Source organism: Euprymna scolopes, chromosome 6, assembly GCF_053919585.1.
Source record: "Euprymna scolopes isolate OS-2025 chromosome 6, ASM5391958v1, whole genome shotgun sequence".
Taxonomy (NCBI): Eukaryota; Metazoa; Mollusca; class Cephalopoda; order Sepiida; family Sepiolidae; genus Euprymna; species Euprymna scolopes.
Genome location: NC_136487.1, coordinates 74414664 through 74439837, shown reverse-complemented (window position 1 = coordinate 74439837; position 25174 = coordinate 74414664). Strand labels below are relative to the sequence as shown.

General features: G+C 31.7%; 1 protein-coding gene across 1 annotated transcript; it reads left to right on the top strand.

The window, feature by feature from the left end:
* The first annotated feature begins 527 nt into the window (after positions 1-527).
* On the top strand, positions 528-23518 carry LOC145277700 (vacuolar protein sorting-associated protein 26C-like). Its single transcript, XM_080129394.1, has 9 exons — positions 528-677; positions 2833-2976; positions 5534-5683; positions 7679-7759; positions 9996-10073; positions 14740-14820; positions 17067-17163; positions 19134-19259; positions 22007-23518. The coding sequence occupies exons 1-9, from the start codon at positions 621-623 to the stop codon at positions 22087-22089; spliced, it is 897 nt and encodes a 298-aa protein (XP_079985520.1). The 5' UTR covers positions 528-620; the 3' UTR covers positions 22090-23518.
* Positions 23519-25174: the final 1656 nt, after the last annotated feature.

Here is a 25174-nt window from a genome sequence, read left to right as displayed (position 1 = left end):
ATTGTGGAGGTGGACCTAATCTGAAAATTTACCGGCATTTTTAACCCGAAAGCTACCCCTAGGGGATGAACCGGAGTTTTCCCAGAAAATCCATTGTTACTTTTTTACTCATATCATGTTTAATGTTTGTGCAAAATTTCCAAAAATTCTAAAGTTTAATTAGTGAGAAAAATGCGAACAGACGAATGGACAAGGGTGAATTTACAGATCCATCTCGTTTTGTCGGGAAACCAATAACCCCTTCTAAAAGAGAGAAGGCACAGCCTGGGAGAGTGAACTTGTAGAACTGAACTGCGCACGCACAACTCATGTGTACATCTAAAAAGCTATTTAAGTTTAAAGGGAAGTAACTTGGGAAGACTTAAAATTCAACATTTATGTCGCTTACGTTCAAGTAAAATAAAATAATCCCATATTATTTCGAATATTTGATAATATTTAAAATAAAAAATACAGAATTCATTTTAATTTAATCAAATATTATTATTCAAATTAGGTTTGAAAAAAAAATGCGATTGTTAGTGTCCGCGATTATATTTCACATAACAACATCCTTGAAAAAAACAAAAAATAAATAAATAAAATAATAAAAACGTCAACAACTATCGAAACACACCGAAATGTCGACTTTACTAGACATAAAATTAAAACGCGTTAACAAAGTTTACAGGGAAGGAGTAAGTAATAGTTTGGAATACTTTTGTCAATTGTCCAGATTTGTGTTTATTCGTTTAGAAATAATAGTTTAATATTTTAGTGAATTATTTTAGTTTAGAAATTCATAGAACTTGGTTGTCTGTGCTTTGTTGATCTTGCAGGAGATTAAAATGGGGAAAAAAGGAAAATATTGATTATTTTTTTTTTTAATTAAATTTATTTTAATTGTATTTACCTAATGATAAAAGGGTACTTATGCAGAACACGTAAAGTGCTGAAATAATAATGTTATTATTTAGAAACCCATTCTTAACGTGATGAGAAGAAAGCGTTTTGCAGTTATTTTGTACTTTCACCTAACGATTTAATAAACTTTTTTTAAAAATATATCGTGAAAATTGAATTTAACTTGACCCCCCCCCCCGAAATAGCAAAGTCTATTTTCTGCATAAATACCGATAAAATATTCGATGGAATTTTATAATTAAAAATTGCAAATGTTTTTTCAAGTCATGTGAGGGTTTTGAATGGGCGTTATTTCAGCGTAGTCTGCTGCCACCCATTTCTCCAATTATACACACACACACACACACACACACACACACACACATATATATGTGTGTGTGTGGTGCTTGTGCTAGTGCAGAGAGTAATCCGCGCTATTTTTAAAATCGTATTTCCAAGTTTAATTAAAGTTTTATATGTTTTTTTTTATTCAATTATAAGGTTGAAGTATAGAATAGGTACAAAACACCCTCCCCTCCCCATGTTAAGAATGGCTTTTTAAATAATAACGTTATTATTTACGTCCGGATCACTCTCTGCACTAGTACCATATATATATATATATATATATATATATATATATATATATACACACACACACACAAAAGAGTCACAACTTATCAAGGCCTGAACTCCACTCAAGGATAAGGGTTACTGAGTGTACAGTAACCATATTATGACAGAAAAGTATAAAATATAAATCGGTGCTTGTTAAGTTAGAGTCGACAGATCGATTTTTTTAATATGCTGTTTTAAGCAAAAACAACTCTTAATTGTCATGTCGAAAATAGAAATATATCCAAAAAATGGTGGGGGTTGTATTGTACACATAGATTCGAAAAAGTTGTCAAAAAACAAATATATAACAAATAAATGTTATCGAAGGCAAGATAAGTTACTTTTCTATCTAACTTGATGTTTTTAGTGTTTTAATCTAATGTAACATGTTCATTCAGCTCGAAAAATAGTGTTTACCGATGTATTGGAAAGTTAAAAATGGCGCCCAACTCTCTCTTGAGACGGTAAATTTGGAAAAAGGAGTTAAAAATTAAAAAAAAACTAGACAAAATACTGTTAGAAACTCGCTCAATATATGTTACCGTGACATAGGCTGACATATATTCGGTGGGTTTGTAACAGTATTTTTTATATTTTTTATTTTTAACTCCTTTTCCCAAACTTACCGTGTCAAAAAGAGAGTCACTGTTAATAACCTAATAAAGGCTAGAAGAATAGTTGGCTGAAACGTGAAAAAAAAAACAACTATAAAGATGAAAATAATAGTCCACAAATAAATAAAATAAACAACAAATAATGTTATTGTTTCATTGTTTTCAGTATAAAAAATATACTACTTCATTAAATATTTATTGATTTCTTTTATATATATATATATATATATAGTCTGTTTATTATACAAACATTATTTGTTACATATGTGCATACATGTTTCAGTGGAATCCCAATCCAAAGATACCACGTCACCAGATAGATGTTTGTATAATAAATAGACTATATACCAGCTCTGTCCTATATTGAGCACTCATTAATAATCACATGAGTTTCATTGGATTTACACCTAGGAAACCAATCTATACAACCAAGAAAAATAAAATAATTTTTGGTAAATGTATACTTCAGGTGCATAAATTATTTAATCTACAGAAAATTTGGTGTAATTCTGTTTTAATAGTTTTGAAGTCAATAATATTTGTTTTTGTAGTAGTAATAGTAGTAACATACCCAGCATCTCAAGGATACTTCATGTCAAATTTGGTGCAATTCTGTTTTAATAGTTTTGAAGCTCATAAGTGGCCAATAGAGAGTCAGAAAAGGAATTCTTGATTACAATGTAGATTAATCCTGATTGATTCTGATTTCTTCTTTCAGGATGTTGTGTCTGGTGTGGTCATCGTTCAGAGCAAGACAGAAGTGCAGCACCAGGGAATCATCCTCACTGTTGATGGAGCGGTCAATCTCCAACTCAGTCCAAAGACTGTTGGCCTATTTGAGGCCTTTTATAATTCTGTCAAGGTGAGTTAAACTTGTATCTTTTCGTGAGAAAGGTCATATATAATATAATTATGTTATCAAAGAGTAAATCTTTAACAAAGCAAAACTTATCAAGACAAAAGCTCAACACTATTAATAGGAGCAAACAATGAAATTAAAATGGAAGATGAGGAATAAAAGTTATATATAAATTTATTATCTCATCAGAACAATAAGGAAAGGTTAAGGGGAAAATTAAGAAATTAATTAAATTAATTTCTTAATTTTCCCCTTAACTTTTCCTTATTGTTTTGATGAGATAATAAATTTATACATAACTTTTATTCCTCATCTTCCATTTTAATTTTATATATATTTCTATATTATAATTTCACAATAACCAAGACAACGATATATTATTACAAGTTTAGTATAAGATGTATTTCTTCAGTATTACAATCGTTTCTTCACCATTTGGACAAGCTTAAACATTTTGTTAAAAGATATTCCAATATGGCTAATCATCAGATACAAAATACAACTGCAATGCATATAAAAATATACACAATTTCTTTTTTACTAATACAAGCAGCAAACTCATCTCCTCTTGCTTCATTTTATCAGGTAATTAATGGGAAATCTTCACATGGATGAAACGTGGAAAATTCTGTGTAGCTGAATTGCTATATATATATATTTTCAAAACTCTCTCTCTCTCTATATATATATATATATATATATATATATATATATATATATGTATATATATATATATATATAAGATTTGTTGTTGGTGTTCTTTTAGCGATATTAACAACTTCAAAATGCTGTTATTTTTATTTTTTTCCGCTCCCTAGTGTTTTATTTTAAAAGCTACAAGCTCTTGTTATTCATACATATATATATATATGAATGAATTGCCCTTATTTTTTATGGGATGTATTTATTTATCTATTTTTAGTAATTATTATTACATGCATAAAAGTATACTTACAGACATGCATGTTTCTAGCTGTAAGCCGTCGTCTGCATAGGTTAGGATTGAATTCCGCAGTGTGGTACTGTACAAACGTGCCATAAGAGATCACCACTTGATTGCACGATTTTTTTAGCACTTCTAAATTACATATGTATACATATGCGTGAGTGTGTATCTATGTATATCTGTAGGTAGTACAGATCTACGCAGCATAAATGCAGAGTATGAAGTACGCTTAGAATTAGAATAAAAAATAAAAATAAAATATATTTACACTTGCTTAAGAAATTTCAAATGTTGGCATACAGGATAGCCAACACCGATATCTGTCTTATTTTGGTTTGGAAGATTTCATTAGAAAAATGTTCAAAATTATAAAAAGATAATAGAAAAAACCCCCCCGAAAGATTTCTAATCCAATTAATGTCAATCGCTGGTACTTTCATTCGCATGCCTACTTGAATCCTTATGTGTTTCTGTTAAAATCATTCTTCTTTTCATGAAAATCTCTCCGGACAAGCATGAAGCCATTTGATGTAAGGAGCTAAAAGAAACTAAAGATAATTACCACAAAGACAAGAGATGCCTATTGACCTTAGTCATGAATAAAAATGCAAGGCTATAGGTAGAAGGAAAACAGTAAGAAGAGAGTTGCAAAGCTTGCAATTCTTGGAAATAAACTACTGAAATAGGAAGTTGTATTACAGTGAGATATCAAAACAGCAAATTGATGGAAACCACTAGACCAAGGGTCTCCAAACTTTTCGACTGGGGGAGGGGGGTTATATTGCTGACTTTTTAGAGCTACATGGGCCAAAATAAAAAAAAAAATTGCCTGAAAGTGTTTCATACTTTTTTCCTCATTAGTTTTGCTTTTTATTAAAACTGGTTCTCCAAAACCTCATTTTTAAAAATTATTTTCATAACAAAAAGAAAAACCATTACACTATTTTTACACATTTCCATTTTTTAAATATTTCCGGAATATTTTTATGTCTTTATAAGAGCTCTGTGGGCTGGATTAAAGAATTTGGCAGGCCGAATCTAGCCTGCAGACTATAGTTTGGAGGCCACTGCACTAGACCAATGAGTCAAATGAGCTAGAAAAAAAGGGAGCAGGGAATAGATAAGACAATTCTAAAAAAAGATTATTTATAGAAAAGACTGAGACTAGCAACATCACATCTGTGAGAGAGAGTTTGCGTAGAGAGAAGAAAGGGTGGTGCAAACCAAAGTACAGATACGTTTGTGCAGCTTATCAAAACTCCCAAATGGGACAAAGATTTACAAGCACAAATATGATAATAGCAGTACGCCATCCATGGTCTAATAGTAGATTTGTAGAGAAAGAGAATAGCCTTAGGTGTGAGAAAGTGTTTAGAAAGATAAAGGGAACCGATTTTATGAGAACAACTTAGCTACAGCCTCATTAGACTAAGCTTTTTTAAAAAAGCTTAGTATAATGAGGCTGTAGCTGAAACATGTATGCGCATGTATAGGCTGTAATGTTTTATAAATAAACACATATTGATTATTGCAGTCTAGTATGGTTTATTAAGACTTTAGGTTAACTGTATTTACACAATTTCTTTCATTCTAATCAATTTGTTTGTCTTCTAGCCAATTACATTGTTGCAATATTATGTCGATGTGGCCAAACCAGGCAAAATACCTGCTGGAAAAACAAAATTGCCGTTCGAGATCCCACTCAAGCCAAAATTGCACCGCATATTGTATGAAACCTATCATGGTGTATACGTCAGCATTCAAGTAAGCCATTGTTTTTTTTTTTTTTTTTTTTTATTTCTTTTTTTCTGCCCCACAAGAGCTGTTGTAATGTTAAAAATGCATGTTCATATGTAGACATCTGGGACTCAGCATGCTGTAGCAGAGTATGCTGCAAGGAACATAGGACAAGTAATAACTCGAATCCTTTTTTTTCTTTTTTTTTTGTAACAATGACATTTATTTCTGAGTACTTTCCTGAATAAAATGTAATTGTACTCCTTCCTTCTGACCCCTGACCTCTCGAATGTTATCCACATCTCTAACGTGATCGTCTTCTCTAACATACTTTCTTTCCTTTTTATACTCTTTTACTTTACTATAACTTTGCACACAGCTCGACATTTGTATACGCACGTCCGTGCTCTGTTGCACTGTTGTATAGGAAGAAATAAATTTGTTGATATTGTGTAGCAGAAATTACCGTTGAGGGACTAGTAACTTGCAGAGGAGGTGGGGCTTATTGGGGTCATCCAATCATATTCAAGCTATCTCCCTTATATTTCTCTTTGAGTTTTTGGGACATACAATCAATGAGTTAGCCATCACTAGACATCTGCATGCCTCTATGTAAAACTAAGTATAACTTTCCGACTCCTTCAATGTTGTTAAGTGGGAAGATATTGTGGGAACCTGATTGTCTTGATAATCACATTATGTAAATAAAACAATTAAATTCCAGTAAAAAAAATTATTCTTTTTCAGAATTTGCCTCATATTAAAAAAAACAAACAATTTGTGTGATCATGGCCTACTAATATTAGTGGGTCATGGTGTGATATATATACTTGTGACTGAAGGAAAATTCAGCATTCCAAAACATGTAAAATGATTAAGTAGTTTTATTTTTATAAAGAAAATCATTTTTAAGTAAATTTGAGTTTTTCCAATACACGCCTTCCCATGTTAAGAATGGCTTTCTAAAATCTTGCAAAATTTTTGATTATTTTAAATTATTTTCCTTCTCCTGCAAAATGGCATTGACAGTGACAGTGACAGTTGTTTAGCCATAAAATTTAAAATTTAATTTTCTGCCTGGAAAGGTGTGGAGAGTATTGCTTCTTGGAGAGGCTTATAGCCATCTAAGTCCCAGAGAAAATCAATGGTCATTGCCAGTTAGAATTTAACGGTAAGTGGCTGTTGCAATAATGTAAAGAGATACAGAGTACTGGAAATCTGGGGAGACTTTCTATCACTCAGACTCCAAGGAACAACACATATTACTATCAGTAAGCAATCACTAATGATGACCTGTGTGAGAATGTCTAGTGAGTACATAATAATGATAATAATAGTCTTGCAAAACTTTGAAAAAAGATTAGGATAAATTGGATTCAAGGGGAAGTCTAAGACAGGAGATGGTAATGATGAAAACAGTTGAAATCTTTAAATTTTTTAAATTTAAGGCGTAAATCTAAGAGGCCTTTAGAAGAAATTGAAATTTAGAGAATCTTGTTTAATTGGTGTATAATGACTATGAATAAAATTCAATGCAAATTTGAAAAATTTGAATTTTCAAACAGTCGAAGAAGTGGGGGTTGAGTTTGAATTATGCCGCTTAGAAATCCTTTAAAATACTGAAATTTGGGGAATATTTCTTATGTTTCATAGCTATTGTTAAAATTTCACAAAATTTGGAGACATTTGAAGTTTTACAAAGGGCTTGCAGCCTCCCCTTTTTATAAAACTAAATTAAACTAAATATAATCCATATTATGACCCCTTATGCCTAGCAGCTGTGTTCCAAACATTCACAAAGATCAGTTAATTAGTTTAGGAGTAAATCCTGTACACAGAAGTATATAAACATAGACACATACTTAACTTTATATAAATAGATCTAATGAAAATTTCCCATTCAAACCGTTACAGGCAATAAATATTCATAATGGAAACCTCTTATTTATCTAATATTATTAACATTTTCTATTCCACTTCCTAATTGAAGGTTCTCTTATTTTTCCATTTTACTTAATCCAGTATATCATCAAAGCTGAAGTGAAAAGATCTCTGCTCAATAAAGATCTACAAAAGACTTGTGAGTTCATCGTTGAATATAAGGTAAGATAACTTATTTTGTTTTCTTTTATGTTTTTCAGTGATAACAAATTTTCAAGCACTTTTATATCACTGTATTCTATTTTATACTATTTACAATTAGACAGACTGACTTTCTGACCTAAAATGCACCAAACATTGATGTTATTATTTTTTTCCTTTTCTTTTAATCTTCCTCTGAGGTCATCAGATCTAAACCTGTCTGTAAGACTCACATTTAACATCCATTGTACCATTCTAATATCATTTCTATTCATGCAACACCTATACTCAACCCTCACTGGCTAGGTTTAACTTCAATACATCATTAAGTATAATCATGTATTGAAGTTAAGCCTGGCCAGTGAGGGTTGAGTATAGGCATTGCATGAAGAGAAATAATATTAGAATGATACAGATGCCTGATACACTCTTCTCTTAGTCAACAGTGATAATACACGGCTGGTTAGTAATAGAAGTTTCCTGAACATATTCCATCAATTACTAATTCTTGCAATCACACGAATACCTACTTCACCCTGTGCTCCAATGCAAGGTAAAAAAACATGGCTGCTGAGATCATATTCAAATTTGACATCCCGATCATGTCAGTCTCTGAAGAGAACGTGTTTTGCATGACACCATGTCTTTTGTCCCTAAAATCCCACACAAAAAAAGCAAAAAAAAATAAACATAGAATAGTTATTTTCAAATTTACTTGGTCTCAGAATAATAAAAAAACTAGCGGGATCTGTGGAAATTCCACAGGGGACTCATTCATATATAATATATTGATGTTGGCGTTCTGTAGATGTTCAGCGTAAATGGATACACTCTGATATTATTGTAGCTCTTTTGTTAAAATTGCAAAAGTATTTATCTAAGCTAGCAGGGACGCCCGCCATAGCCTGGTTGTAAAGTACGCTTAAATATGATATTTTAATTCTTGCAGATTTTGCAAAAAAAATTAAAAAATATTTTGTATATATTATTATTATAGAGTTAATGTTCTATCGATTTTTATATATATATTATATATATATATATATATTAAGTTGTGATTTCAAAAATAAAAAAATATATCGCTATGACTTAGGTGCATCAGTTTGTACCAAAACTGAAACCAAAACTTATGAAAAAAATATATGTATATATGCATAACTTGAGTGCTATCAGCTATAATCGAAATCGAAAGCAAAACTTATAAAGCATTCTTGATAAAATTATTTCTAAAAAAAAAGATGACAAGAGCCATGAGCTTTAATCAAAACCAAAAGCAAAACTTATAAAGAATTCTTGGTAAAATTATTTATTACAAGAAATGGAAGTCCATAGCAATTAAACGACAGTCACTCAGATGTAAGCGTTACACACAAAATAAATAACACATGCTATCCTATTAATATATAGAAAGAAGTTTAATTTTTTTGTTGATTTTTATTTAAAAATTTTTTATATACAATCTGGTTATTCCTTTCCTTAAGTAAATAAGATTGTTTTGAGTAATCATTCTTTCTTTTTTTTTTTTTGTACATCTATACAATGAAAAAACTCTGGATCGTCTGAGCGCCTTTGTATGCTTGCGTCTTGTATCATAATAAAGTTTTATTCTTGTCTGTTTGTTTGCTCACAATGGCTAACATCTAACTCAGCACACCCAGGTTGTGATTCTGTGTTATTAACCACTGAGCCACCGTCACGTCCAGCTGTTGTTGATATATGGCTGTTGTAAAAGTGTTTACTGCCTGCCTTGTTTCTATATGCTTCCCTATCTATCAATTACTACCATAATACCTATATATATATATATATATATATATATATATATATATATATATATATATATATATATATAATATTCAATATTTAATTAGATTTTTCATAGTACAAAATTTTATCATGGCAAGGACATGTGTGATATTTTGTTTCTCTTGTTGGGAAAATTGGAAAAATAATAGAAACAAGAGAAAATGTCATAATTATGTTAATCCATTGAACCGATTTTTATCCACACTCAATACCCTAAAAGGCAATAAATTGTTGATAAACTGAGTAATTTAACACTTTCACTCTTATAATAGATTTTTTTTTTTAACAAGAAAAAAATATTTTGTTGTTTAATCAGAAAATCATGTTTTGTTTGAAACATTTTTTTTTTTTTTTTTTTTTTCAAAAAACTTTTTTGGATATAAATTTTTTTTTTTTATTTGTTTTCTCCCTCCTGCTGATATAATGCATATTTTTGTTTTTATTGTTGTAGGAACAGGAAGAACGAGCAGTGACCAAATCTGTGCCTTTCACAATCAGCCCTGAAACGTTGACTAATATTAAAGGAGGTGTAAGTGTTTAACTGTAAATTTATCAGTGAGAAAATAATTTCTTGCTGGGAGTGCATGGAGGGTGGGGTAGGGTTGCACGGAGATCGGGAATAGAGATGTGTGAAGGTGAGGTAAGGGTACATGGCAGGAAGGTGTACATGAAGGTGGCATGGCAGGAAGGTGTACATGAAGAACTGGGGTAGACGTGCACGGATTTGAGGAATATGGGTGGATGGAGAGTGAAAATAGGAAGTTCATTGAGAATGAAGGATGAGAGTAGGAGTGTATGGAAAGAGAGGTATATAGAGGGTGAGAGTAGGGAGGTTCATAGCAAATAGATGGTGAAGGTAGGAGTGAATAAAAGGTTGAGATGTGCCAGTTGTCTAATTGTTACCAACAAGGACTATGAAAAATGGCAAGTTGAATTGTTCAAATCCATTTCTGATCTATTATGTATTCTTACCATATATACTTGTGCTAGAGAGTAGGAGAGGGGAGCTGAGAGGTATAGAGCCATGATTGGTCAATCACGATCACATGATATGAATCAAGAGCTAGACATACCGCTTCCAATTTATGTGTGATAAATTTGCTTTATGATGGCCAGAATAAGAAGTGTATATGTGATGCAAGTCAGCAATCAGCACTTTGTAAAGGTTAATGAAATATGTTGAAATATATTTGTACAAATTGCCATTAGGGTGTTAAGCGATGTTCTTTGTGTAAACAAATTGAGCTTAGGCATTTGGACAATGTCAAAACATTGGTAATTCTCTACCCAGCACAGCAGCAACTGAATAGCGTAATGGTTAGAAGCGCCGACTTTCATTTGGCCGGTCGAGTTTCGATCCTGGTTTGAGGTATTAATAGTTGCTTGTCAGCGTAGCAGTACTGTATGTAGATGACATATATATATACTATCAGGCCGTTTGATGCATAAAAATTATATTTTAAGTAATGCGGAATTCTTATTTATTATAAACAGAAATACTATAGCGTTAATGTAAAGTTAAATTTCTTTAAAAAAAATGAACTAAAACAAACGGAAAATAACTAAGACATGTGCATGCGAGTATTATGTTTTTTCTAAACAGTTCAATCCTTGTAAGTAAAAAAATTACTCTAGCTGAGATCGAACTCAAAACCTAAAGGCAGTGAGTCAAATACGATAATCATTAGGAAAGCTTGATACGTTCTTTAAAAATGTTTTCAAACCTACTTATTTTCAACATAAGTAATCTGTCATATGAACAATTCATGTATGCGCATTCGTGAAACAAGGGACAGATAAAAATCCGATGACTCCCGCATACCAATTTTTCAATTTTGACCCCTTAGCAGCCATTTTTTTTCAGATGAAAACCGATTAAAAGTTTTCCATATGTCTGAATACCCTATATATTAAATTTCAAGTCTGGATCAAAAATTCATTGAGTATATAGGTTGAGAAGTACTCTCACACACACATTCCACTTATATATATATATATATATATATATATATATATATATATATATATATCTGAGGTTATTGTTTCCCAGAGGTTAAGTAACCAATAAAGTTTAACGAGGTTAATACAAGAGTTCTCAATACTGAAGTAGAGCAGGTTATACTCTTTATCTGTTTTTACATAAGCAGTAACTTTTCTTTCGTATAAGCTGTATCGCCTAAAGAGGTCTCTAGTTACTAGAAACTAGCTAACCGAAACATGCTCATGACTGTGTAGCAACATATTACTGCTTATGTAAAAACAAATAAAGAGTACATATTGCATAATTTTTTTTATTTATACAAGCATACATGTACATATACAACTAGTAATGTTTGCATAATTAAATAAAATACTTGTTATTGAGCACTATTTATAAACACCAGAGTTTCATTGGATTAACATCTGGGGAAACCATAGCAATACAATCATTATATATTACATAGAAAAATGCAAGCCTGAAAAGTAATATGATTAAGATTAAATTTAGAAAAGTAAAAATACTAGTTGTTAAAACTGGAAAAGAAAAAGACAAGACATTAAAAAAAATATAATAAATTTATAACTTGAAATATTGTAGCATTAAGAATTTATGTATAATATTAAATTGAATTTTCAAAAAATTCTTAATGCTGCAATATTTTAAGTTATAAATTTATTATATTTTTTACTAGAATATCTTATTTTTTTTCTTTTATAGTTTTAACAACTGCTCCTTTTACTTTTCTGAGTTTAATCTTATGCTCGCATTTTTCTATGTAATCCATGATTTTTCCAGGCTTTGCTTTGAAATAGTATTTTCTTTTTTTGTGTTCAATATCATACACAATGTCAATAATCCATAAAAAGAATTATTACTAACTTCTTAAATTGACTAAATAAAAAAATCGAATAAAAGATGTAATTAAGTGAATAAACAGAAAGAAGGGACAAAAAAAAAAGAGAGAGAAACAGAATTAACGGGCGAAATCATAAGCAAAATATTATCAGCCCTAGCATGGCAAAGAGCATCACTTTTGTTAACTTTCTCTATATAACCTAATTAAGATGGCATACAAGCGACATTCCCGCTACGATTTATGAAGGTGTTGACGACAAAAAAGTTGCTATGGTAGTTAACAGCCAAGCAGAAGAAATTGTCCTTAAAACGTTAATGTTGAAAAAGTTGCTATGGTAATCAACAGCCAATCAGAAGAAACCGTCTCTCACGTTTCTTACTTATTCTGAAGACTTTTGAACACCAGCAATTTTATTCCAACTTTTGTTTTAATGAATGCGTACATCATGAAGATTTTTTCGTATTTTTTTTAATAAGTGTAATTCTAAATATACACTGAATTTTATATTGATACTTGAAGGTATAAACATCCGAATTCCCTCGTGTTTTTAAACAGCCTTTGTTAAAAAAAATTATATTGTTTTGTTAAACTTTTATTGTTTAAATAATTTGACTTTGCTTGTTTTATTTTAAAAAAAGTTGAAAAGATATTTTTCGTTCAGTAGTGAGCATTGCAAGAGTGTCAGTGAAAGAAATACAATCGCCAAAAGATTTCATTATTTCTAGTCGCCACTTTGAAAAAATCACTCGCAAATGCGACTGTTTCACTCGCAATGTAGAGCGCTGTGTTTGAAATTTGGTCACAAAATGAGTGAACAGTGAAGCTTTAAAGCAGTTCTAAATGAGTAAAACTAACACTTAACCACACACACACATATATGAAATAGATCTGGCCTATTCAGTGTTTCTTTGCTGTTAACAGCTTTTTAATATGAGGTAGATACTTAGTTATGTTTCAATATAAAATGTTTCTCATCTGAGTATGCTTTTCAAAATAAAATTTGTTTTGAACCAGTTTTAATATTGAATTCACTGTCATTAATAATGACTGCTTGATGTTGTATAAATCATCAAACAACAGCCATTTTGTTTTTTTGTTAAGTGCTATCATCCATCTGGACATCTCTGAGGTTTCTTTTAATTGCATCCTTGCATCTGAGAGATATGAGAAATTCTCAGATCATTATTCATAGTTTAATCTCGTGGTAAAAGGCTGAAGCCTAAAACAAAAGTTTTCGTTATTTTATTTATTTTATTTTTTGGTCCACTGACAAAAGAAGGTTGGAGCTGTAAATTCACCCTTATCCATTTGTTCATTCATCTGTCCTCACATTTCTCAATAACTATGCTTTTGAGTTTTTGGAAATTTTGCACAAACATTAAACATGATATGAGTAAAACAAAGGAACAAAACGTATTTTCTGGGAAAACTCTGGCCCCCACCCCCACCCCACCCCCAGGTTGATTTTCGGGTTAAAATGGCTAAAATTGACACTTTTGTACTTATTAAGAAAAATTGATGCCTTGGATTTTTATAAAACTTTTTGAAAAGTTGTAACTAACTGATTTCTATATAATTTTGTTTGTCTATACTTTGCAATAACTCTTGGGTGTGCCCCAGGGGCTCTTTTAGGGCTAATAAAAACACTCCATTTTTGGGACTATTTTACTATATTTGTCAAAACTTTTCTGTGTATGTCTATTTAGCAGTTTTGCATGGTGCTGAACTCAAATTTAAATATGTTAAGGCCTTGGGGACTTTTGGGGTTAAATGGGGGGGGGCAAATGATGGAGTTAGTCATTTCTTTATTTGCATGATGCAGAACTCAAATTTACATATGTTAAGGCCTAAAACTGCACCGTTTGTTCATTTGTACCAGGATTTGACATCCCCTGGGAACTTTTGGGGCTAAATGGGGTGGGGTGGGGCAAATGCTGAACATTTTTTTTTATGCCTTGTTCACTGTGCGCTCATGGGGGACCATGAAAGCTTCACTTATTTTTTTTTCAAATTATTTTCATTGCTCTCATGAATTATACGTCACAGTTTACAGAAACAAGGACAGGCAGCAAATAGACAGTGATAAAGAAGTGATTACTGCTATTGCTATGCTTTGTTGCATACTGCCTAGATTCTGGGAGAATTGTTCATCATGATATTATTATTGTTGTTATGATTTTTTATATCATGCACATTTAAGTGAGTGTGATGTAAAATAGTATTTCCTTTTGTTTAAAGTTGAGTGTTTGTGTATGTAGATATAGATTTCATTATATTTAAAAAAAAAAGAATTAAAAAAAAAATTTTTTTTTTTTGTTGAATGTGATAAATCATTTATTTCTGTTTCTATTTTTTTAGGAAAGGCATGTACCAAAGTTTAAAGTTTCTGGAGTTTTGGATTCTTTATCTGTTTGTATCATAAAGCCACTGACTGGTGAAGTGAGTACCTTTTTTTTTTTTCTCCTTTTTTTTTCATTGTTTGTTTTTCTATTTTTACTCTTGTTTCTTTCGATTTGCTGCAAATGTTTTTATTATTATACTCCTCCTTCACTCATTAGGAGTTTTCACACAAACAATAACCTGTGGTGTTTCCTGGACTCTGAGTGACAACAAGTCTCCCCATATTTCCAATGCTCTCCATCTTTCTCCACAACCAGCACATTATTGCAACAGCTGCTTACCATTGATTTCTTACTGGCAACATTCATCGGTATTCTCTGGAGCTTGGGTGCCAAAAAGCCTCTCCAAGGTTAGTGTTTTCCACACGCTTCCAATGGAGGTCTGGTTAGTGCTTTCCCTCCAGCAGATGCAGACACCACCATATTTTCTTTTTGGAGAGGAGGCGTTGTTTGTCTAAAATTTTACAGTTTCAGTTTTCTTAGTTCCTTATGGTCTTGTTCTTTCTGTTTTTCTTTTATTTCTATTGTAACATTCATGTTACAGGTTCACAGGTTATGTGGATTGGTTTCCGCATTCTAGGATTTTTGTTAAGATTTCAACTGTTTTCATTATTGCTATCTGTTATATCTTCTCACCCTTCCCTCTGATTCCAATTTCTACTATTTTTTATTTTTCAAAGTTTTTTGGGATTATTAAAATACTTTCATTCTTATTGACATTTCCTGTGATTAAAAAATTGGTATCCAATCTGATTTATTGCTGTCTTTTGCACACATATTGCTGGAAAAGGTATGAACCGACAATTAACCCTCTTTGCTATGGTGGGGGTGGAAGTAATTAATTGTGTTCAATAGGTTTTGTCTTGCAGCATTAACTAAACACAAAAATAATGATATGCCATTAAGCACTTAAACGAGATAAAAAATTTAACTAGAAAAAGTCACCTGTGATGATTTAAATGTTAAACAAAATAAGACCAATGACCAATGCACCTGAAGAAGGCCGGAGAGCACATCTGCACAAATAAAGTATGAATATCAATATAAAGATCAATATAAGGACAATCTAGAAGCAAAACAATGAAGATGATGGTAATTGCTCATTTAAAAAAAAAGTTCAAGCAAAAAATAGTTTTCTTGAATGTTGGAATAATCCAAGTGAAGTATGTTTTTTTTTTTATTGTAAAAGTACAACAATAAAAACAAAAATAGCAATGTAGAAATTAATATTGATTTGTCAGCTTAAAGGTTATGTAGGTCTAATGTTAAGAATCCAACTGACTTAAATTTATGTTATGTATAATATTTGCAGTGAACTAACAGAAGATTATTGCTGTTTGGAAGAAACAGCTTAGCATGCAGACATACATATCATTAAGCTTAAAAGCTGTTTTAACTTGTGGGATATTTCATTCCTGTTTCCAGATAATGTTGGATAATCAGAAGTGAAAATGCACCATTTCAGAGCCTATCTCTTCCTGTAGAGTTGTATATAATAAAGTTTATCGGTTGTTTTTCATCTGTGAGCTAATCCATTCCAGTCTCGAGATAATGTTGCATCATCAGGAAAGAATAAGCACTGTTTTGGGGCTTAACTCTCAGCAGCTTTTCCATGTATTGGTCTCCTCTCTAATGTGAGGCCCCATTATCTGAATCACATTTAACTGAACTATTCAATATGCTCAAAACTGGACATTTAATGACTTCAGCATCACACACACACACACACACACACACACACACACACACACACACACACACACACACACACACACATATAACATACTTTTATGGCCAAATGAGATAGTGAAACATCAGTTGTCATTGGATCCTCAAATTTAAGAGATATTGAGTTATTTTCATTTTGAAAGATTTTTTGTTGCCTTATTTGTCACAAGGCATTGTAACAGAGCAGAGACGTGTGTATGGTAACTGTATGCAAATGACCGTGTCATGTGTAAAGTGACATCATAGCAAGGAAAAACAAAAAGACCATAAAAAGAATGTGTGCACAGACCAAGAGATGATCACATTAGAGATGGACAGAAAGAGACGTTATGCACGGTTGCTGAAAGCAAATAAATGACCTGAAATACATGTTGTTGTTTCAACGGAAAAAAGTGAGTCAAGTTTTTCCTTGTCTTCTGTTCTTTGCGATGTGTTGACATATTAAAGACAGCATTATAGCATTAGGAAGTACCCCCATTTAAACTCACCTTGTATAAAACTTGTTCTCATGAGATTGAGCTTAAATAATCTATTTTTATATCACTATTTTTCTTTCAGTTGGTGGTGGAGTATTGTGAGACACCAATCAAATCAATTGAGGTGCAATTGGTTCGAGTGGAGACCTGTGGCTGTGCAGAAGGTTATGCAAAGGAAGGTAAGAAACATACATTAAAAAAAGTTTATATTTTAGGTCCCCCAACAAAAGGAGAGTGAGCCTATAAATTCACCCTTGTCCGTTCGTCTATTCGTCCATCCGCACTTTTCTCAATAACTACGCCTTGGAATTTAAAAAATTTTGCATAAACATTAAACATGATATGAGTAAAAAGAAGTAACAGAACAAATTTTCCGGGAAAACTCCGGTTGGCCCTCTAGGGGTGCTTTTCAGGTTAAAATGGCTAAAATTGACAATTTTGTGCTTATTAAAAAAAATTGATGACTTGGATTTTTATAAAACTTTTTGAAAAGTTGTAACTAACTGATTTCTATAGGGGCTCTTATCTATCTTCTTTCTTATCTTCTTTCTTTGGGGTTAATAAAAACACTCCATTTTTGGGACTATTTTACCATATTTGTCCAAAATGTTCTGTGTATATTTATTTAGCAGTTTTTCATGGTGCTGAACTCAAATTTAAATATGTTAAGGCCTTGGGTACTTTTGGGGCTAAATGGTGGAGGGCAAATGATGGACCTGAATAATTTCTTTTTTTTGCATCGTGCAGAACTCAAATTTACATATGTTAAGGCCTAAAACTGCACCGTTTGTTCATTTGTACCAGGATTTGACATCCCCTGGAGACTTTTGGAGCTAAATGGGGTGTGGTGGGGCAAATGCTGAACTTAGTCAATTTTTTATGCCTTGTTCACTGTGCGCTCATGGGGGACCATGTATGCTTCACTTTTTTTTTTTTTTTTTTTTTTAAAACCTCTATTGCATTAAAGACGAATGATAAGAGCAAGATGTTAAGTATTTTATGGAGCAAAAAAAGAAAGGATTTTCTTGTTGGAAAATTGGTAAATGTTTTGTTTTTTTTAAACTGTTATTTGAAAATTTTAATAACAAAGCATTGTTAATCATGTGTCAAATGTCATTACAATGATGATCTATGTTTCTCTCTTTTTGTCTCTCTTCCCCCTCTCTCCCTTCCCCTCCTCTCTTTTGATTCATCCTTCTCTCCCTCTTTCCATTACCTTCCCTCTCCCTTTATATATCTTAATCCTTCCTTCTCCCCTACCTCTCTTTATCCACTCTTTCCTTCTCTCTCTCCATTTATCCTTCTCTATCCCTTCCTCTCTCTCCATCCTTCCCCTCTTCTCCTCTTTCATACTTCTCTCTCTACTCCTTCTTATTTTCTCTCTTCATCTTTCTACTCCTTTATTTCCATCCTCTCCTCCTTCCCGCCTTTCTTTCTTCATTCATCACTAACTCTCATTATCTTTTTCTCTCTCTCTCTCCATTCATCCTCTTCTCTTCTTTCCTGACTCTATCTTCCTCTATTCTCTCTCTCTCTTTACATGTGCTCTCTATCTCTCTCTCTCTCCATTCATCCACCCATCTTATGTCCTTTTCCTCTTGTGTTTCCTTTGCATCCAGCTTATATCCCCTTTTCTATTTACTTGCTTCTTTTTCATGCCAGTTTTCTCCTCACTCTCCTAAAGTGAATTGAAAGGATACTTCTCCAAATACAATTGTTTATCCTGAGAAAGCAAGAGAGGGTGATGGAACAAGAGGAAGAGAGAGGAGAAGATAGGGGAAGAGAGAGAGTGAGAGACTTTAAAAGAAAGATGTAAAACACTAAATTAAACAAAGAAAACAAACTACAGACTTCTTTTTCCGGTTCCTACAGATCTCTTATGTCAGGGTTTCTTACATCCGGGTTACAATGTACATTAACACGGGCTCTAATTTTAGACCAGAGAAAATCTCTCTTATATCCGTTTTTCTTATATCCGGATTACACTGTACTTATTTCTTTTTTTACACAATAACAAGTTTTAACATAAAATTAAAATCATATTTACAGATTTTAGCCAATGTAAACTTGGATTGTTAATTTGAGACATCTTTTTTGTTGTCTTGTATTTGCTATTTTGACTTTTTTTTTCTTTCTCTTTCCAATCAAGCCACTGAGATCCAAAACATTCAACTTGCTGAAGGAGATATCTGTCGAAATCTGTCGATACCTATCTACATGGTCTTTCCACGTCTTTTTACGTGCCCAACCCTGACCACTAGCAATTTCAAAATTGGTAAGTAAACATTTCTGTCCTTTAAAATACTTATGAATTAAGTATCTGTCGTCAAAAATATAGAGCAGGAGGCGGATTCAGTCGGGTTGGAGAAATTTTATGAAAAGAGTGTGGATTTGTATGCTCAACACCTGTTGTAGGAGAACCACCCTCTGAATGGACTTAACCACCGTCCGCATATACTGGAACCCTTAACGACCCCAATAAGGACTCTAGTTCCGGAGTTAACCTCACGTGCTTAGTAGAACACAAAACACTCTTTTCATTCCGTAACCCTTTGTTTGTCTTTTATTAATACATGTCTTGTCTTACACCGTTGTTCTGTTTTTATTGTGGCTAATTCAGAGTCATAACACTGGCGACTGAAGGATTTGAGAAATGCACTCATGCCGAAACTCTAATGCCTTATCAGTCCAACAGCAGTAAACCAGTGTTCTCATAACACTGGCGACAGAAGGATTCGAAAACTCATGAAAGGAAAATGAATTCAATAAACCAGTGTTCCCATAACACTGGCAATACAAGGATTTGAGGAAGAATTTTTTTCTCACGGTAACCTCAAAGAAAAAAAATAACAACTTTGTTAATTGACTTTAAAAAAATTGACCGAGTAAAACCCAATTCCCTGAAAAAAAAAAAACATTTCAGAACCGGATAAGCATGAGACGAAAAGCTGTAAGTAAAATCTTTTTACAAAAAAACAAATTATGTTGGTCCAGCCCATAATTCCATCTTTGTCACAGACTATTTGACCAAGATAGACATCAAGACAGTTCCTCACCCTCCCTATAGTCCAGACCTTGCTCCCTGTGACTTTTGGTTAATCCCTAAAGTCAAGGAAATCCTTAGATGCTGTTGTTATGATACAATTGAGGAGATGAAAGAAGCTGCGACAAGACTCATTGACATGCTCACACAAGAGGACTTCCATGGGTCCTTCCAGAAGTTGTTATAACGGTATAAGTGAATTGCAGTTGGAGGAGATTACTTCAAAGGGGATTAGAGTGTGCACTATCAATAAAAATGTCTGGAAACTTATTAAAGGCACCTCATAAATGAATTACTTCTGTGTGATGTTAGATTGGTCTACTGAGTTAATAATAAATTAGTAAAAATAATGTGTCACTGCAGTTAAGAAGTAGTTAAATAACTTTATTTGCAATACAGCAGTGATGAGTATTATTATTGGTAGTAGTAGTCGTAATATCATAGCCAATCTTTTAAAAAGTGCTTCTGCATTACAAAGTAAATGATGTTTAAAAAATGTAAATTAATATTATTATAATTAATATTAAACTTCTTAGTAGTGCCAGAAGCAGTATCATAGACTATGTTTGGTAACACTCTGAACAACCCCAACATTTTAATCAACGTACGTCATATTTTAAAAAGAAAATAAATTTTTACCTTTGCTAAAAAGAAATATGAAATATTATCTCATTAATAATAAATGTATTGGGCGTCTTTTAAATGATTCCATATTTAAGTTTAGAGGCATTGTAACTATCTGGAATTTCTCAGATGTCTTGTTGCTTGAAATTTGGTTCCATTTTTTAAAGCTAATTTATTTTTATGAATATCTGTTTTTAGAAAGTTAGATTTAATTATTATTTATGTAGAAATCATTTTCAAATTTAACTCGGCCAAAAAGAAATTACCATTATGGAAAGTATATGGTTTGGAAAATTTTTAATCATTTTTTTTGCTGTAGCCAAATGAATGATGATAAATTGATGTCCAAATGACAGTTTGAGGTTTGCAACATTGCTTTCAAGCTCTGAGTAGTCACAAATTAAAAAATAACAAAATCTAAGAAGAAAAAATTTCAATTCATAATTATGTATAAGTTGCATTGTTAATTGTATTTGAAGTGTAGTTTGTTTTTGGCAATACCTGGAAGAGCATCAGTGGCAGAATATGCAGTGTTTAAAAAAAAAAAAATAAAATAAATTATCTTTGTTAAAAGGAAATATGGAATAGAATCTTATTAAAGAAATATTCACATCTTATGAAGCAAAAGATGTTTACATTTCTTTATTCAAACCATAAGCACAATACGTCACCCAGACTTACACTTTGTTGAACATTTTCCATCTCAACAGGTGACTCGACCCTCCACCTTTGATTAATATCAACAAAATGAGGAAAAGGATAAAAACAGCATTGTTCTGAAGAAGATATTTTTATATATTAAAAGTTTTAGCATATTAAAAATAAAAAAAATAATAAATGATTGTTCATTTTAAAATTGCATCATTTTTGGTTTTACTTTCTATTATAAATAGAATCTTATTAATCTTAATTATATTGAATCTCTTTTAAAGTATTTTGTATCTACATTTAAATATTGTAACTACTCAGCATTGCCCATGAGTCTTGATATTTGAATTAAAAAAGAAATAAAATTTTTTAATAAAGTCTTTTCTCTTATATCTATTAGAAAGTTGGGTTAAATTAATATGGTATATTTTGATCTATAATGTTCAATTTTTTAACAATACTTTCTTTGTTGTTGTTTTTCTAATATTTAAACACATTTTCATTCACTTTTGCAACAAATCCACCAACATTTGATGATCTTCGCAAAATTCCAGTTGTAATGATCGTAGGGGGACCACACATTTTTTTCTTATTTTATTTTTTGTCTCTTTATTTATTTTTTTTAATTTCACCTTTCATTTTATTAAATCTGTTTACAATTTTTCTTGGTTTTATTTATTCATTTTTATTTTTTAATCTTTTTTCAGAATTTGAAATAAACATTGTTGTTGTATTTCAAGATGACTACATGGTGACAGAAAACTTCCCGCTTACACTAACACGTTTTTGAAAGATTTTTACAACCTAAAAATTCTGGGACCAAAACCAAAAGATGGCCGATTCCTCTCGATGATTATTTATTTATTTATTTTTTTTCATTCTACAATTGTCAAAAGAAAGTTTTGATTTACAAAAATCAAACACTTACAAAATGTCCAACTTGGGGAAACAACGTATTATCTGTATATAAAAGCTAAGATGTGTGTGTATATGTTTGTCAGTTCATCTGTCAATTGTGAATGATTAATCCCCCCCCTTCCTAAAAAAAAAACAACATACTTTGGAATCAGCACGTTCACATGAATGAATTTAAATGATTAAAAGTTCTGTTATTCTACTGCAATTTAAGGGAAAAAAACTGTTATTTTATACTTAGAGTCTATACGAAATCAAAATCGAGCTTTATCATTGACAGTCATTATGTTTCAGATTTTTTCAGATGAGGTCAATAATTTACTTTATTCTGACTATTGTTCTTGGAGATTAGTCTTATAACGTTTCTTCAGATTTTCAACTCTGAAATCTATATGTCAAACTGGAGGATTTGCACGGAAGTTCAAACAGAACTCTTTAATTAATCGATCGGGGTAGCTTGTGCCCATTTCTCTCCGGCATGACCAGGTAGAAGTCTTAAGTAAGTTTATATGACAAATATAATAAATAATTCATAATTGCATTCTTAGTATCGGCCACACTGAAGATTGAAACGTCAACCTCCAGAAGAGTGTCACTTAAAACTGATTATTACCTGGAGCAGTGCTAAGTTCTAATCAAAAGTCTTCTGGGAGTTGAAGGTTCAATATTCCGTGTGGGCGATGTTAAGGATGCAATAATGAATTATTTATGTTCATCATACAGATTCCCAAGTTTGACAAGACACACCCGGAGAAGGTCGGCAGTTACATAGTCTGAAAGGTTTTAAGAATAACATTCAAAATAAGAATGGAAGTTCGAATAATTCAAACAATATATGTACTGAATCGCTACAAGAGACCCCCAAAAAGGCAAGAGACTCTCAAAAAGTTTCCCCAAGGTGAGAATCAGGTGTTGCTGATGATAACATTAATAATAAACGTAGAGCTTACATACATACATGAAATAAACATATACATCAGTGTACTATCTGCTGCTTCTACTTCAACTTACACACGTGCACACAGACATATTTACTATTATATAAAAGTTACTTTGTGTGTGTGTGTGTCTGTGAGAGTTCCTTCCTTATAGGTTCCGAAATGGCTGAGCCTATCTTTTTCAAATTTCACACAAAAGTAATTTATATTTCTGGTCATGTTCTTAGATGTGTTTTGTACATAAATTCATCCGATAAGTATCGAAAATCGAAAAAAAAAATCTGATCTTAAAAATAGTCTTTCTTTTCTTATCGATAAAAAAAAAAGAATTTTTACAGGGAAATATTTTACATTACACCGGTAGAACCTTGGCCAGTGTAACTTAAAATATTTCCTGTAAAAATTCTTTTTCATCTATAAGAGAAGAAAGACTGTTTTTAAGATCGTCAAGCCCAAATATCAGTTGACATTATATTGTGAAGAAACACAGATGGAATTTGATGAATGACATTATTATTTTTTTTGCGAATTAGTCCACCGGGCAAATTATTCCTCATAATATATAATATTCAATAGAGGATTGATCCTATAATACATATGCAATCTGCATAAATTAAAATATCATGTTTAAGTATATTGTAAGACCAAGCAATGCTGGGCATTCAGCTAGTATATATATATATATAAAATGACAAATCAGAGTTTCTAGTGTTACCAAATCAGGCTTCATGAAGATATTGGCTTCCCGATCAAAAATGTACAAAAATTGATGTTAATGTTTTTTGCCTTTCCCTTTGCAAAACTCAATCCTTTTTGCAAAGCCAAAAACAATATATATATATATATATACTTTTAATTTGTTTTTATATAAGCAGTAATGTGTTGCTACACAGTCATGAACCTATTCCGGCCAGCTAGTTTTAATAATTAGAGACCTCTTTAGCCAATACAACTTATTTGAAAGCAAAGTTTGCAATTAAAATATCAGGTCATCTACGTCACCGGAAATTGATATCAAGAAATTATGGTAAAAACCGTTGGAAAATAGAAAAAAGGGATGAGATTGGTTGTATGTAAACAAGGTTAAAAGGGGTGTGGATTATGGTCTGTGTTGAGATGTAGGAATAAAGTAAACAGGGTGGGGGTTTAAGAAGTCGACATGGGAAAGACATGAAGGTACTCATCCAAAACCTGATCCAAAGTCGTGTCGGCATCTTCTGACAGTTTACAGTAAGCTGTTAGAAAAGCAGCTGGAAAAAGCCAACAGAAAAAGCTGACTTGATTAGGCAATCAGTTGTCAGCAGATGACAAAATTAATAGGAAGAAAAATATTTTCTGTTATTTTTCTTGAAAAAATTATTGTTTGCGTTCATAGCTGTTTCTATGTTTTCATCTTAAAAAAACATTTGTTGAAAAAAAAAAGTTTTGTTTTCAGCATTTTGAATTTATCGTGCAGTGTTCGCATCAGATTTTTCCAGCAATTTTTCTGAATGCTTACTTTAAACTGCTAGAAGATGCTGTTGCGATCTTGAGTCGGGTTCTGAAACTAAAATAGTACTATAACATTTTAATTTATTCATATTTTCTTCTTCATTTGATTAATAATAATGAGATATTTTGAATTCCTTTTTACTGCTAATCTCATTAAGTTTTTGAACCATATAAAACTGCTGAACTAATGGTTTCATCTTGTTACTAACTCATAAAATCTTTTCGAATAATAAAGTACTTCACAAGGTGTGAATTCTCACTAAGTCGACTTTCATATAACATACTTTTTGCCACAAAAGATGCTGGGAGCAACAGGAGACGTTTGTTGAAAAAAGAATGTTAAAATGTGTCCTATACACAGATTGTACCGAACCCTTGGACTTCTCCTGTTTTGTGCAAATGTAACTTTGCCTCATAAGAAACAGATATTTTTTTTGTGTTTATTTAGTGAAAATTGCAATCCAAGTAAAAACTCTTTGATATACTTAGATATCATGCAAAAATAAGTATTCTCACTAAAAATTAAGAAAA

Coding starts and splice junctions, on each gene's coding strand:
- LOC145277700 (XM_080129394.1), top strand. CDS start 621: ATGTCGACTTTACTAGACATAAAATTAAAACGCGTTAACAAAGTTTAC. Junction 14,821..17,066: donor TAAAGCCACTGACTGGTGAA/GTGAGTACCTTT, acceptor TTTTTCTTTCAG/TTGGTGGTGGAGTATTGTGA. Junction 19,260..22,006: donor CACTAGCAATTTCAAAATTG/GTAAGTAAACAT, acceptor ATCTTTTTTCAG/AATTTGAAATAAACATTGTT.